Below are 17,059 nucleotides of genomic sequence, written 5' to 3' on the forward strand. Positions count from 1 at the left end.
CAAGGATTCCCATGGAATATCCATAGTCTTTTCTTTGTAGATGGACCCAGATTCTGATACGCTTTGCTTGTTTGAAGTAGATTCTGAAACTTTTGAGCTTGATGATGCCATTTGATGATTGACGAAGATTTGAAGAAGATGAAGATTTTTAGGGTTCTAAGGTTGAGAGAATGCGCTTACTTCGCAAACGGTTTGAGAGCAAATGTGTTTGTTGTGAGTGAGTAGTGTGTGAATTGACAGAGTGTTAAAAGTAAAACGATTGCAATTCAAAAGAGACAAACAAACATAACATTAATGACAAAATTGGGGGCGCGTGAAAAGTACTTTCAAAGCTTTTAAATCATCATTGCCCTTTTAGTTATACACCAACACATACAGGCCACGTAAGAAGTTCACAGAGTAACTACCAAGTTAGTGGGCCAGAAGTTACTTTAAAAAGTAACTCCTAACGTTTCCACTAATCCAACTATTCAGAAGCAACAAATCCAGCTTCTGGACTTCAGATGCTGATGTCATCATCAGAAGCGAGTTTTCCTCAGAACCTCAATAAAGAGCTTCTGATGGACTACTGCTTCTGAACTAACTTCAGAACCTAAAATCCTATTCAGGAGCAAGCAAACATTTAATCAGACACGAAGTGCATGTTCAAATTTTTCTTTATAAAATCAAATCTTTCAACAGTTAAAGGCTTAGTAAATATATCAGCCCATTGATTTTCAGTATCAATGAATTGTATATCTAAAATTCCTTTTTGAACATAATCTCTGATAAAATGGTGTTTGATTTCAATGTGCTTAGCTCTTGAATGCAAAATTGGATTTTTAGACAAACAAATAGCAGCAGTATTATCACAATAAATGGGAATACTGTTAGCAGTTATCTGATAATCTTCCAACTGATGTTTCATCCAAAGTAGTTGTGTACAACAACTTGCAGCTGAAATGTATTCTGCTTCTGCTGTAGACATAGCAATAGTTGTTTGTCTTTTGCTAGCCCAGGATATAAGATTATCACCCAGAAATTGACAATTGCCACTGGTTGATTTTCTTTCAATCCTATCACCAGCATAATCAGCATCACAGAATCCAATTAGCTTATAATCTAAGGATTTCCTATAAAGGAGTCCAAGATTAGTTGTTCCCTTCAAATACCTGAAGATTCTCTTGACAGCAGTCATATGAGATTCTCTAGGATCTGATTGGAATCTTGCACACAAGCATACACTGAATAAAATACCTGGCCTAGATGCAGTGAGGTATAACAAAGAACCAATCATACCTCTATACAGCTTCTGATCTACTTTAGCTCCTTCATCTTCTTTGCTCAGGTTGCACGTAGGATGCATTGGAGTGTTCATCACTTTACAATCTTCAAGTTTGAACTTCTTCAGAAGCTCCTTTGTGTACTTTGATTGATGAACATAGACTCCATCTTTGCATTGATTGATTTGAATGCCAAGGAAGAACTTCAGCTCTCCCATCATGCTCATTTCAAATTCATCCTGCATTAACTCAGAAAATTCCTTGCAAAGAGATGCATTAGTAGAACCAAATATTATATCATCAACATATATTTGCACAACAAGAATATCTTTCCCAAGGGTCCTTCTGAAGAGTGTAGTGTCAACCTGTCCTCTCTTAAAATCATTTTTGATTAAGAAATTACTTAGTCTATCATACCAAGCTCTGGGAGCTTGTTTCAAGCCATATAGTGATTTCTTCAATTTAAAAACATGGTCAGGATATTTAATATCCTCAAATCCAGGAGGTTGCTTAACATACACTTCTTCTTCTATGACACCATTGAGAAATGCACTCTTGACATCCATCTGATATAATATTATGCCATGATTAACTGCATAGGAAAGAAGTAACCTGATTGCTTCCAATCTTGCAACTGGAGCAAACGTTTCAGTGTAATCAATGCCTTCTTGTTGACTATACCCTTGTGCAACAAGTCTGGCTTTGTTTCTTGTTACTTCACCTTGCTCATTCAGCTTGTTTCTGAATACCCATTTTGTTCCAATAATGTTCTTGTGCTGAGGTTTGGGTACCAGATCCCACACATCATTTCTTTGAAATTGATTCAACTCTTCTTGCATAGCTAGGATCCATCCATCATCTGAGAGTGCTTCATCAACTGTTGTAGGTTCAATCATTGAGATTAGTCCAATCATTGACTCTTCTTGTCTGAAATGTGATCTTGTTCTTCTTGGACTATCTTTGTTTCCAATGATTAGCTCCTCAGGATGTGAAGACTTGTGTTTGAATGTGTTTCTGGGAGGATCTTCTTGATGTGAGCCATCTTGTGCTTTATCAGAAGCAGTTTCATCTTGCGCTTCTGATGTGGGTTCAGCTTCTGGACTATCTTCAGACTCAGCTATCTGATCAGGTTCTGGAGTAGCTTCAGGAACCTGTATCTCTGCAAAACTTTCACCCTGCTTTGAAGTTTTATCTTCAAGCTCCTTGTCATCAAATTTAACGTGCATAGATTCTTCAACACAGAGTGTTTCTGAATTATACACTCTGTATGCCTTTGACCTTTCAGAGTAACCTAAAAAGATTCCTCTTTGGGCCTTGGCATCAAATTTCTTTAGGTAGAGCTTGTTGTTCAGAATGTAACAAGTACATCCAAATTGATGAAAGTAAGAGATATTGGGTTTTCTTCCTTTAAAGAGTTCATATGCTGTTTTCTCCAAAATAGGTCTAATATAGATCCTGTTTTGAACATAGCATGTTGTATTCACTGCTTCTGCCCAAAAATGTTTTGGTAAATGGTTTTCATGAATCATGGTTCTGGCCATTTCTTGTAAAGTTCTATTCTTTCTCTCTACAACTCCATTTTGTTGTGGTGTTCTAGGAGAAGAGAATTCATGGAAAATTCCATGTTTTTCACAAAAAGCTTCAAATGGCTCATTTTCAAATTCTCCACCATGATCACTTCTGACTTTCAAAATTTTTGATTCTTTTTCAGATTGAATTTGAGTGCAGAAGCTACTGAATACATCACACGCAACATCTTTACTCTTTATGAATTTCACCCAAGTCCATCTGCTGTAATCATCAACAATGACTAATCCATATCTACTTCCATATAAGGATGCAATACTTACTGGTCCAAATAAATCAATATGGAGTAATTCTAAAGGTCTTGAGGTTGAGACAATGTCTTTGGTTTTAAAAGATGATTTCACAATTTTCCCTCTCTGACATGCACCACAAAGTGCATCTGAATGATAGTCAATGTCTGGTAGCCCTTTCACAAGTTGTAACTTACTAAGCTTAGAGATTAACCTCCAGTTAGCATGTCCCAACCTTCTGTGCCACATCCATTTCTTATCATTCACTGATAGTAGGCAGATCACCTTCTGATCAGCCAGTTCAGAAAAATTGATTTTATAGACATTGTCAACTCTCTTTCCCTTGAACACAATGGATTTGTCTTTCTTGTTGATTACTGTACAGTTGGGTTTTTCAAAAAGCACATCATAACCATTATCACAAAATTGACTTATGCTCAAAAGGTTATGTTCAAGACCATCTACCAACCATACATTATTAATTGAGGTAGAGGAATTACCAATAGTTCCTGTACCTATGATCCTGCCTGACTGGTTGCCTCCAAATTTCACATTTCCTCCCTCTTTCATTGTTAGGCTGAGGAACATGGACTTGTCTCCTGTCATGTGTCTTGAGCAACCGCTGTCTAGGTACCATGATCTTTGCTTTGGCACTGCTCTTAGACATACCTGCATCATTGACATTTTTAGATTTAGGTACCCATTGTTCTATGGGTCCTGGAAGGTTAGTACTTAAGGCTTTACTCTTCACTTCTTGTACCTTGTGCTGTGAGTTGGGTTGCTTCTGATTAACCATCACCTTAGGTTTTGGTACTTCAGAAGCAGCAACTGTCTTCTTCTGAAACTTAGACTTCAGAACCCCAGATTTTGGTTTCACCAGACTCTGAGGAATAGGTTCTGATCTTTTCAGGATCCTAACCTTTGAAGTTTTGGAATCAGATTTGATCATAGCCTTTGACTTAGAGTTCTTTGGCTTTGAAGTAATCTTAGCCTTAAAACTGGAAGCTTCAGGTTCTGATTGAACAACAGTTTCCAACTCAGCCCCTTCTGGTACAAAGAATGTTTTCAGACCTTCCTTGATGCATTCACAACAAGACTTTAGATTGGTTTTCTCCAGTTTCACTTCTGGAAAACCAATTCCTCTGCCATTGTTCTTGTAAATGCTATAAATCATAGAAGCCACTCTGCTTCTGTCAATGCCAGATATAATGAAGTCTTCAAGAGCAATTTCATGATTACTTAAAGGTTTTTCATTACACTTTTCTTGTAGCTTCTGACATAAGAACCTGAGCTGGTCTTCATATGTTTTACACATGAAGTCAAAGCCCCTAAGTCCCTGTTCAGAAGCTTTCAGATCCAATAGAGTTGATTTTTGCTGTTGTACCAAATCAGCATATTTTTCTTTTAAATCCTTCAACTCATTGGTTCTTACTTCAAAATGTGTAAGAAGTTCTTTAAGTGACTCAACAAGTTCATCTCTGGGAATTTTGGAATATACCTCATTTTCATCTTCTGAGTCTGAATCTGATCCAGCTTCTGAAGTTGCTGTTGCTACCAACCCAACAGCTACCTTTGCATCTTCATCAGCTTCCTCTTTATCAGATCCAGATTCACTACCCAAATCATCCCAGGTTGCCATTAAACTCTGCTTAATCTGCTTCTTGAGTTTGCTTGGTTTGAAGGTAGACCTCTTTGACTTGTCCTTTGACTTTTCTCTTTGAAGATCAGGGCATTCAGCAATGAAGTGACCTGGCTTCTTACAGTTGAAGCATCCCTTCTGATCTTCTTTCCTTGAGCTTCTGGAGTTACCCCTTCTGGAGAGAAACTTTCTGTTCTTCTTGGCCAGATATTGAAGTCTGTTTGAGAGCATGGCCATTTCTGCAGCATCTGGTTCAGAATCTGAACTTGACTGTTCTTCCTCTTCAGATTCAACCACTTTGAGAGCTTTTGATGACTTGCCTTTGGATGGAAGAGCTATTGATTTACTCTTCTTAGTAGACTCATGTTCATTAAGACTTAACTCATGAACTTTGAGAGAACTAACAAGATCTTCGACACTTAAAGTGTTTAAATCTTTAGCTTCCTCAATGGCAGTCACTTTTGGTCTCCATCTGGCAGGTAAGCTTCTGAGTATCTTGCTTACATGATCAGAAGCAACATAGCTCTTCTTTAGAATCTGTAGACCAGAAACTAAGGTTTGAAACCTTGAGTACATCTCCTCAATAGTTTCATCATCCTTCATTTTGAATAACTCATACTGATGTACAAGCAGGAGAGCCTTTGCTTCTTTGACCTTCTTGCTCCCTTCATAATTTGAACAGAGAGAAGCAAACATAGCTTTAGCAGTGGATTTGTCACTCATCTTCATGTATTCTGCTTTGGGTATGGCAGTGACAAGAGCTCCTCTGATAATATGATGCTTCTTGTAAAGTTTCCTCAGTTCTGGAGTATGTTTCTTTCTATCCACAGCAGCTCCTTCTTCATCAAGGACTAAACTACCAACGCCGTCTTCCAGAATATCCCACAATTCTTCATCTAGGCTCATGATGTAACTGTAAAAATTGGTCTTCCACCAAGAGAACTCTTCAGCATCTCCATTGAACTTTGGAATTTTTCCAACACTGGTTTTCTTACTATCACTATAATCATGTGAGACATTTTTATAGCTAGTATCACCATCAGGAGGAGGAGTAGTCATGTTTTTCTCAGATCTTTGACTGTTGCACGGTTAAGTGATACACAACAGACCAAGGCTCTAGATACCAATTGAAGGTGAGAAAAAACACAAGAAGGGGGGTTGAATTGTGTTTTTGGAAAATTCTTCGTTTCTCCTAAAAACTGAACACACTGATCAGAAGCTAAGTGAGACAGCTTCTGAAGTGATAATCAGAATCTAAATGCAGCGGAATAAATCAGAGAGAGAGAAGAAGAACGACACAAAGCAATTATACTGGTTCCTTCCACAATCCGGAAGTAGTCCAGTCCCCCTTGCACTTCCAAGGAGATTTCACTATGAGTAATATCTGATTACAAATGCTCAAGCACACAAGCAAGAGACTTCCAATGCTCAAGCACACAAGCAAGAGACTTCCTTTGCTCAAGAACACAATCAAGAGACTTCCTGCTCAAGCACAACTGCAAGAGACTTCCTAACTAAACAAAATTACACAGAAAATTGTTTAAGGTTGAACACTTGATATACAATCAGAGGTGCTCACAATACAAATCAGATACAGACTCAATGGACTTAAGAATTTCTAAGATATGACTTTGAGACACAGAAATTCTAAGTGAATGCAGAACAATTTCAGCAGAGGTTTGGTACTTGTGAAAATCTTTGTGAGTCTTTCGTTCAACGTTCTTGCATTACCAATTCTCTAGGTCTTCACTCCTTTATATAGAGGTGTGAAAGAGACGTTGTGAAATTGCCAGCACACCAAAGAGTCGTTGTTGAAGCTTGATCTTTCACCAATGATCTTTTGCCTGATTTGGTTGTTGTCCTATGAAGAACCAATTTGAAATCCATTCCTTATCCAAAGGAACATCTATGCAGGCGAGACCGTATTCTGGAGCTGTTTTCTTGTCTTGAAGTGCAGACACAAAACAGAGTAGTGGAGAACGTGGTTGTACAATTCGTACAAAGTACAATGTCAACGCTTTCGTCCAAATTGCAAACACATGCCTTCAAACACCTTTGAAATGACCGTTGCAAACTCCACTAATCCTTTGTTTGTGTTTTCGAATCCAATAGACAGCTTTTGCATTGATGATTCTTCAATTCTTGATTCTTTGCAAATCCAGTTGATATTCAGCTTCTGGTGAAATGGCTTCTGATGAGGCAGCTTCTGATGATGCAGCTTCTGATGAGATGACTTCTGCAGCTTCTGATGATGCAGCTTCTGATGATGTGACTTCTGGACCTCTTGTCTTCAGGAGCACTATTCTTCAGGAGCAGCTTACTTCAGGAGCGCTATTTCTTCAGGAGCAGCTTGACTTCAGGAGCGCTTTTTCTTTAGGAGCAAGTTGCCTTCAGGAGCGTCCAAGCTTCAAATTTTTGTTGTTTCCATAGCTCTTTATTTGCTCATTCAGAACCAATGATGATGTAACTTTATAATTATGGTCCTGTACACTTGAACAAATATTAGCTAATCCAATTTACAATTTTTAATACCTTGTTATCATCAAAACTCTTTAAGGTTTATTGTTAAACACATTTTGTTCCAACAACGAATACATGGACTAAACTTAAAACTTGCCTTATTTGCAGGGGATAAAAGTGTAAATAACCCTTTTTTTCTTTCATATATTTAAAAGGGTCTTGTTAACGAGTGCCCCTGGGGCACTCTTTAAGCATGCTAAATTAAGTAATTATTCTTTAAAAATGTGAAAGTTTTCAATTTCCAATACATTGATTACACGAACTTTCATAAAAAGTTACATTTTAAGGTCCTTAACCAGTACCGAGGGCACTAGTTAACATTTCCCTATTTAAAATTAGTTGAAGTGACTTGTAATAAGAGGTTGATGGACACATTTAAACGGAAGATCTAATGGCTATAAATAAAAACTTTGTGAAACTGTGTTGTTTGACTACAACAGGGAATCCCAGTCCCATTTAAACCTAATAAAAAACAGAGTAGATGGATATTGTTTTCCGCAAACGATAAATAAAGATGAAATCTTTTTTAAGATGGAGTTGCATGTCGATTTGAGTGTGGTTATGAATACTCACGTGTGTATGAGCAACGGATCCGGATTCAGTGACTTTTGAGCGGGAAAAGTTATGTGACTTTAGTCCATATCCACCATTGGTTTAATCCTTTGCTTTAGATTTTGACACGTGTTCCTTTCTTTTTTGTATTCAAAAACAAAAGTAAAAATCAAATTCAGATCCATAAAACACAACCCGTATCACCCCTTTGACAAACCTCCACCTTCAACCCACCGTTGCCGCCGCGTGCCGCCGTCATGCTTGTCGTGCTCTGCCCATCTCGCCGCGCGCCGCCTTGCTGCTCGTCGTGCACCGCCATCTCGCCGTCTCCGTCGTCCTGTCACAGTTGTTTACTGGGTACCTCTCGTCGCAGGTGTTTAGAACTGCACTTTTCCTTTTCCTTTTCAATGATTGATTTTGATTTTGATTTCATCTCTGTTTCTTTTAACTGATCCTTTCTTATGCTCTATGTTGTAGAATTTTGTTTGCTATTTTAACAGTGTGAGAATTGGGAACACCTGTGTACTTTGACAGTGTGAGAGAATTGGGAATAATTTTCAATTGATGGTTACTTTGATCAATTATGGTGGTTCTGGAATTGGTTGTTGTTGTTGTTGTTAGCACTGTTTAAAATGAGATTAATTTGACCAATTTTGATGGTGTTCTAATTATGCAGGTTCTGAATTTTGGTGTGTTTACTGAATTTGTATGTTGTTGGTTCTGAATTTTGCCTCTCATACGTGTATTATGTTGACAAATGCTAAGAGGGAACACACCACTATGCATATGTGATTCTGGTTTTCTGTTTGTGCCTTTCAACACTAAACTGTGCAAAATTTGACAAATGCTAATGGAAACCACAACACATTGTCTAGAATTTGACAGTACATGAGCAAAGAACCAAAGAGATTCAACAACATTGTGCCGAATTTAAAGTTTTGATGCAAAGGCAAGGAGATCAAGATTCAAGACCACTGTGCAGAATTTAATGCTTTAAGATTTGAGGTTGTAAAATAGTATATTAGGATGTTGTAAAGTAGATACAAAATGCACTGTATTAAATCACGCATTATATTTATGTAATGAATTGAAGCTATACACTGCAAAAAAAATGTTCTATTATAATTCTATAACTTATTTTTGGATATAATGAATTGAAGTTATGTATACTTTTTTGTTTTCTATGAATACTTCTAATGAATTGAATAACACTCGAGAACATAACCTGCATAACTATCATTGAGAATGCACAAAATATTTACATTTTCTAATTCTTCAAACACCAAATTCATCCAGTGATATAGATACATATATATATATATATATATATATATATATATATATATATATATATATATATATATATTACAACTCCAAAGTTAATCAAAGGGTTGTACAAAAATCTAGTAACACCAAAATAACCTGCAGAATATAACCTGCCCAAAATAGCCTAAATTACAGCCAAAATATTGAGATTTCCAATTCAGCTCCAAATTACAAAAAATATAGCCTAAATTACAGCTCCAATCAGTGTAATGCTGCAAGGTCTGTCTCACTAAGTGGTGCCTGCATAATTTTTTTTTTTAAAAAAAAGACTAATTAATATCATCATAAGTGTAAATGTAAGGATAATCACTTTTAAAAGGATGAATAAATTACCATCAAATACGCTGTTAAGCTAAATTGAGTCCCTTGTATTTGTCGTGGCTCATAAACTGGAGGTGCCGAACAAGATACTCCATCGACCATATGATATACTTGAGACACTTGACTACATGGTTGCTCTCTAGGTGGAGCACTTTTTTTCGGAGCAGATTGTTGCTCAATCCAACTCTTATGTCGCTTTTGCGATGCTCTTTTTGTGCTAGGTTTTTTCTTGAATATCGTTGGTTCCCTAGAAACATTACTTGAAACTGTTGGGTTATCATTGTCATGAATGCCGTTGTCTTTGGCGTTTGACCGACGTTCCATTATTTTCTTATGCATGACATCTACACAATCTTCAACAATTTTGAGATCCTCTTCACAAGGTGATGCCTCAGCTGCACCTTTTATGAAATTTGAGACAACTTGTCTATATCTTCGTGTTCTAGACAACTTTGGATCTGCTTCAACCGTCTTCCCCCTAACATCTTGCACAACGCCACTTCGGGCATCTCTTGTCCACCTTCTTAAAATATACTTCTCAGGAATGGATTTAACATCATTTGCTTCAATCACTTTCAATGCATGTGAACAAAGTATGCCAAATGTTTCAAACTTTCTACAACTACAAGCAATGGAGGTTGAAGCACGATCAAATAACACTATCCAATATTTTGGAAGTTCCCCCATAGTAATGACATATTCACATAAAGATTCAGACTCTTTTTTCTCTGGCATCGATAAAGCTAAGAACGAGTTAAACTCGTTTTGAAATAACTCAAATACAGTGTGTGTGTGTGTGTATACTTTCCCCATTTGGATCAGTATTGGTGACTTCTCATATACTAACCTTGCAAGCTTATGTGAGGACTCATACACACAACTCAATTCATTCTCTCTCTTCTCTTCAACAACCCGTTCAAAATGTTTGAAGAATTGCATGATTTCCAAATTCGGTTGCATACAAGATTTGAAGTGAGCATTCAAACTTTCACTGATTTGAGTACTTCGCATACCAAGTGTTACTGCTTTCTTCATATAACATGAAGCCCATTTTTTTTAATAGCATAAACTGAAGATCATGAAGCCCAGAATCATTAGCCAAATCAATCTCATGTGCTTGTACTTCAGTTATCTTTCTATGTGATGCAAGCATGTGTGTTGTCTCTGGAGATAGCAGCTCATGGTTATGCTTATCTTCAAATTCATGGATGACCAACTTCCCATCATAACGTGTAAGTGTGATCTTTACATTGCAATCTGTTCTAGTCTCTTTTCTGTGTTTGCTAACAAAAGCATTTGCTTCATTTATCTTTCGCAGCCCTTCCTTACAACAAACAAATCTACATGATGATACAATGCCGTCTTTATTTTTGTTCGCATAGCGTGTTCTAATTCCAAAGCCAGTACGTGCAGCATAAGCAAGCCAAAATTGATGAACTTCATCTATGTTGTCAAATTTCATTCCAACCCTTGGCTTCCAATCAACATTTACGGATGTCATATTCGATCAAACAACTCAAACGAAGGAACCTAACAAGTGTACAGAAGAATTAAATAAGAGTCCAAAAAATATAGTGAAAGACCATATGATGTTTGTATACATTAATTTTTTAAAATGTCATAGAAGACAATGAAATGAAAACACACCAAATGTTGGAAGAAAACACACAACAAGATTACAGAGTACAAGATTACACACGGGAAATGAAAACAACCATGCTTGCACAATACCCACAACAAATACAAACAGGCTTATGGAATAAAAACAAAAGGGTATTGGCATTGATAAGAATGAACAAGGAAATTAAAAGGGTATGAAAATGGTTATGAATTTCTACATTATATTCTCCAGTATCTCAAATATTCATTCAATGTGTTAAACAAAATCATCTTTACCAGAAAAAATTGAGACATTAGAATGAAAAGGGGTTATTTTTAAATATCAGTGAGCTGTGATTTTTACCTGATAAAAAATCGCGACAGAATGACGGAGACGGCGAGATGGGCGGAGCAGAGCGGCAGCGCATGACGGCGGCGCGCGGCGGCAACGGTGGGTTGAAGGTGGAGGTTTGTCGAAGGGGTATACGGGTTGTGACTTTATGGGTATTGGGTTGTGTTTTATGGATCTGAATTTGATTTTTACTTTTGTTTTTGAATACAAAAAAGAAAGGAACACGTGTCAAAATCTAAAGCAAAGGATTAAACCAATGGTGGATATGGACTAAAGTCACATAACTTTTCCCGCTCAAAAGTCACTGAATCCGGATCCATGAGCAACACCCAACTAGATTAACCTCTTTGACGTCAGCTGATGTTATGACGACAGCAACTCTAGATCATCTTTGTTTAGTTTTGTCTTTTTCCGGTCTAGCCCCTTGTATTAAAAACAAAAAAACCAAAGACAAAAAAAGAGTGTGAATAGAGATGAAAACAACAAGGGAAAAGAAGCAGAAAGCAAACGCAGCGGCGGCATCATCCATGGCGCCGCCGATGTCAGATTGGTCTGCACTCCCGATGGAGCTTCTGAGTCTGATATCACAACTCATCGACACTGAAATCGATCTCATTCGTTTTCGATCAGTCTGTTCCAATTGGCGCTCTTCTTCCATCCCAAAGCACCATCTCAGCATTCTACCCTTCAAATTTCCACTCTTCAAATTCCGATCTCTCTCTCTGATTCCATCAACAACAACACCAACACACTTCCATTCTGCTACATTTCCAAACGCAGTTTCTTCCTCATCCAACCACCACAACAACAAGAAAAACAAACCCTAATTCGTCGTCCATGGTTGGTAAGAATTCGCCAATACTCAACTGGCAAAACCCAAATCTTACACCCACTTCTCTCATATCAATCATCTCACCCTTTTGATTCACCTCAGTCCATCGATTTCAAAGAACTCTCTGTCATCCATTTAGGAACTGATTTCATTGTTGATGACGCCTTGCTCTCTGACTACATGTACCCTGAAAAGATCGTTGCTTTCACGGGCAATGAGAAAAAACCTATTGTTCTCGGCGCGTTTACCAGTACCTCAAAACCAGTACTGTTGAAACGTAGTAATGAGATTCGGGACGTTATTCCTGTCATGTCTACCGGGTTAGAAGATATCTGCATTTTCGAAGGGCGGCCTTATGTGGTAAACAAAACTGGACGAACAGGTACTCTTGGACCGGATGACTTGACTCTCCAGTTAGTGGCTGAATCTTTGGTTTCTGGTGGGGACATCAAATTCTTAGTCGAGAGCGAGGGTGATTTGTTGTTAGTAGACGTGTACGAGTCTTTTGGTCTTGATTTAATGGTTAATGTGCTTAGGCTTGATGAGAAGGAGAGGAGATGGGTGAATTTGTTGAGTTTAGGGGATAGGATTTTGTTCTTGGGGAATGGATGTTCGTTTTCTGCTTCTGCTTCTGATTTGTGTGTTTCCAAAGGGAATTGTGTTATCTTTATTGATGACGCCTTCCTCAATTTTAATTTCAAAAACATACAATATGGGAATTGTATTTTTGACTTGGATGAAGGTCGGGTTTCGCCTTTGTCTGATTGTCCTCCTGAATATTTTAACTTGTTCTGGCCACCTCCAGAGTGGATCGTCAAAAGAAGCTGACTGCGTAACTGAGTATGTTATCTTGCATTAAAAGGTTTTTAATGTGATTGTGATATAGCTTTTTTTACGCTTAGTTAATGTTGTTAGATTTGAATAAACTTTTCATTGTTAGATTCGAATAAGCTTTTAATGTTGTTAGATTTGAATAAACTTTTGTTATTAGATTTGAATAAACTTTTAATGTTGTTAGATCCGAATTAACTTTTCAACTAGTATTTGTAGAAAAACAAAAATTGTTATGATGTTATCTTGACTATGAGATTCTCTGACTAAATGCACTTCCAATTTTTCACAAGCTCTTCATTTTTTTTTACATGCAACTAGATTTTACTGAAATCTTGATCTATTTGATGCATTTCGTTTCACTCTTTTATGTCGTAACTTATATACAATAAAATGTAAAAATGAATACAGGACGTCTCCATGACAAGTTATTATTATGAAGTATCTGAAATAGATTTAACAATGTTGGTGGGTCTGTTTATCTTCTTTTATTTGTACCTTTTGCAGACTATATGTTTACCAACAAACTCCTAATTCCTGATTACATGTTCATATGAAGAGATGCTGCAAAATGAGGTGGAATTTGGTCCGTTGGATAGGCATTCTAATGGATTCTTCAACTCTCCTTTGTAAGAAAGTTGTGATTTTTCAAGAATTGTCATGTTTATGTTATTTTGATGGTGCTATAAACATGAAACTCAGTTGATTAGTTAGACTTATATCTCAACTAAGTTTACTTACTGTTGAGCTTGACTGGTGATTTTACAAGTTACAATATATTATATTTGAGCATACAAATATAATAGTGGGATAAGGCTTGGTTGTTGTTGTTGTATACAAATTTACAGACTTGAGTCAGATGGAAATGTTTTACAATTACCATGTATAAGTCTTTACTTGTTATAATTTTCCTTTGATGTGTGTCGGATAAAACAAGCAATTACTAGAAATAATTCGTCCATGTCTCTGTGATCTAGAATCTCTATCTTGTTACTTGGTTTGCTGTCTATTCAATCCCGTCTTTGGATGAATGATTCAATTATTACAAAGCTCTCGTATTCTTGAAAAGCAGTTGACATTAAAAATTTATATATTTTTTACTGCTGTCAAACTGGTTGGCTTTAAATTTTTTGTTTTGAATGAAATGATTTGTACGGTCTACTCTTCAAGGAAGTTATGGCCTATGGGTCCTTGGAGCTCGACAAAATGGTAGATCAAGTTTGGTTACAATACCAGGTCTGAATGAAATTATTTGTATTGTGCTATGACTAGTTTGATGTTTTGCTACATTTTATGGATCAAACATTTGATATGTGCTCGTTGATTACATGATAGCTGAGTATAGGGTGGCCTAGTTGGGGTGTAGTCCGCGTCTGTCAATGCTCGTGTAATAGTACTGGTTATAACCAGTATCATGTAGGTTACAATTATTCGCATAATGGTCCACCTTGTTTCTTCGCCGCCTTTGATAAGGTTTAACACATACCCAACCTCCTATTCTCTCTGATAATATTTATGTTTTCAAATTCAAATGTGGAAGTGAACACACACTACTCACACATGCTTTCCCCCCCTTTTTCTGGCTCTGAAATAAAAGAAAGATAAGAAATGAGAATACTTCTTAGTAGCTAGCGTTTATCAGTAGTGACTGTAGTTGCATTATGAGAGTACCATGGTAGTGGCAGTATTTGATGGCCACTCTGACGGATGATTTCAGGTAGGAGGTATGTCTGGTTTTGACGGACGGAAGCTTCTTTGGTTCTTCTTTCCAAAATTTTGGATAGAGCTAGCCTTGAACATGTCATTCTTTTTAGTCTTTCTGATAGCACCTTCCATTGTGTCAAAGCTGATTTATAAGGCTTGGAATTTGAAGATATTTTGCTCCCTCCAAAAGTGTGACCTACTAGATGGAAATTTAGATGCTGCGAAAGAAAATTAGTTGTTCACCTAAATCTTGTGATTTTTGAGGTCAGGGTAATCAAAAGCTGGTTGGTGTGAAACATGAACACAGTCAATAATATCTCCATCTGGATTCTGCTTTCACTAACCCAAACGTGAACACACACGAGTTACAAACACTTGTAAAAATGAATTGTTAATACCTTTATATTATGCAATTTACCTTTTCATTGATTATTTTTTGTTCCAAGTGAAATGAGGTTCTTTAAAGATGTCTTTTGGCATAAAGCTTAATCTGGAATTGATAATACCGTCTGCCGCTAAGATAACAGTGTCAATACTTGTATGGCTGTTCCCCTTTCAATTTATATGTTAGTCTTCTTTGCTGCCAGTTTTCTCATTCTATGACATAAAGCTTAAGCTGGTTAGTGTCATACTCTGTTAACAGTAATTGGATTAGAACTAGATCCATGTCAATCACAAGTTTGACCACTTAATTATAATACTTTGACGCTTCATTTCAGGAATAAGTATAAAATGAGTTTGATGATTAAAAGAATAAAGTGGAATGGATTGCCCAAAGTGTTTGTTATGATTATTATCCATAGTGTGTAGGTTAAGCCACTAACAGGTTTTAATATGTTTGAAGCATTCCAAGTCTATCAAAATTCAAACACAAAAAGAACCTACCACACAACCAACCTGAAGTAGAGTATGGTATAGCGGAATACATGGTATGGATTGGTCATCAATATGCTACAGAAATCTGAAATCATGCATATGCCCATAAAACACACTTTTACGTTAAAAAAATAACTCCACAATATGCATAACCCCAAGCATGTGGAAAATGTTTGACAAAGTTGTTTCCATATTTTTTTTTTCTTTATAAGCAAGTTTATTAATGCAAGTACAATGGCAATTGAACCATCGAAGGAAGTGAACAATTTGTCTCTTCATACGTTGGTAATGAAGCAGACCCTCGAGTAAACCACCTTCTTGTTAAAAAAGAATGTTTCTCTCCAACCAAATGCTCCAACAAATTGATGAGAGAGAGAGAGAGAGAGAGAGAGAGAGAGAGAGAGAGAGAGAGATTTGTGCCAATTAAGCAACTCATCGTCCCCTCCAAAATGTCGAATTTCAACCAAACGTCCAAACCAATTGAAAATGGTTCATCATGTCTTCTTGAAACATGACAAGAAAAAAAAAAAATGATTATGTGTCTCCCAGCTCACCTGAGAAAAAACACAATAGTAAAGTTGATTAGGGTCCCTAAAAACGCATTGTTGCCATAAATCCATTCTTGTTGGAATACTATCATGAATCAATAGCCATACGAACATGCCAACTTTTATTTTAACTTTTAGTTCTATTGGGTTGTTTTGAGAAATGGCTCAACCATTTGCTCGGTCTAGAACAATCCTCAATATTTTGTAGAATTTTGCTCTCCACCCAGCACGTTTTGCTCGCACCCTGCAACCATGCCAATTTTGCCCCTGCGCATGTTAACTAACGCAAGTGTAATACTATGCGTTAGTTAAGTAACGTTGCGTAAGTTAAGATGCGCAAGTGTAAAACTCTACGTGAGTTAACTCACGCATGGGCATGTATGAAAAAAAACACTGCGTGAGTTAACTCACGCATAGTATTACACTTGCGCGAGTTAACTCACGCACTACTGATATATCAGTACAGCATTAAATGCTGTACTGATGTGCATTGAATGCAGTTTGGGTCCAAACCCTAAAATGCTCGTAATTGAACCTAATTACGTCAGTTTAACAATATTATTGGATAATACGACTTGGTGCATCAAAATTACACCAAAACATCGCTTTTTTTCACAATCACATAATCACACATAACGATCCAAACGGTCCAAATTACACAAATTCGCCGGTAATGACCCGTAATCATTTAAACACACTTAATGACACGTAAACGATCCAAATTACAAATAATTAGAGACAAAGTAAGTAATGCAAGCAATAATTGGTGTGACATAACCGGCCACCAAAAAAATAATTCATTTCATTTAATATATATATAATATTAGTTACATATTGGCCACAAATATACAAATTACATAACCGGCCACCAAAAAATATG

At 36.8% G+C, this 17,059-nt stretch overlaps 1 protein-coding gene, 1 long non-coding RNA gene and 1 pseudogene across 3 annotated transcripts; 2 read left to right on the plus strand and 1 right to left on the minus strand.

The window, feature by feature from the left end:
• Nucleotides 1-7,829: 7,829 nt before the first annotated feature.
• Nucleotides 7,830-9,367, plus strand: LOC146936673 (uncharacterized). The gene is made up of 2 exons (XR_015030678.1): nt 7,830-8,163; nt 8,268-9,367. It is a non-coding gene; the product is annotated as an uncharacterized LOC146936673 (long non-coding RNA).
• On the minus strand, nt 9,143-11,704 carry LOC146936674 (protein FAR-RED IMPAIRED RESPONSE 1-like). Of its 2 annotated transcripts, none has more exons than XM_085751361.1 (3): nt 11,401-11,704; nt 9,450-10,967; nt 9,143-9,356 (listed from the first exon to the last, which is right to left on the minus strand). In XM_085751361.1, exons 2-3 carry the CDS (start codon nt 10,470-10,472, stop codon nt 9,318-9,320), a joined length of 1,062 nt encoding a protein of 353 aa, XP_085607487.1. In that variant the 5' UTR covers nt 10,473-10,967; nt 11,401-11,704; the 3' UTR covers nt 9,143-9,317. The 2 variants fall into 2 exon arrangements, with proteins under 2 accessions (XP_085607487.1, XP_085607488.1); XM_085751362.1 differs by lacking the exon at nt 11,401-11,704 and adding an exon at nt 10,981-11,392 and having other exon boundaries at nt 9,450-10,459.
• Nucleotides 11,705-11,726: 22 nt separating this feature from the next.
• LOC146936675 (F-box protein SKIP23-like) lies at nt 11,727-13,164 on the plus strand (annotated as a pseudogene).
• The last annotated feature ends 3,895 nt before the right edge of the window (nt 13,165-17,059 follow it).

This window comes from Medicago sativa, chromosome 3, assembly GCF_051527215.1.
Source record: "Medicago sativa cultivar Bolivia chromosome 3, Bolivia_mono, whole genome shotgun sequence".
NCBI classification, from domain to species: Eukaryota; Viridiplantae; Streptophyta; class Magnoliopsida; order Fabales; family Fabaceae; genus Medicago; species Medicago sativa.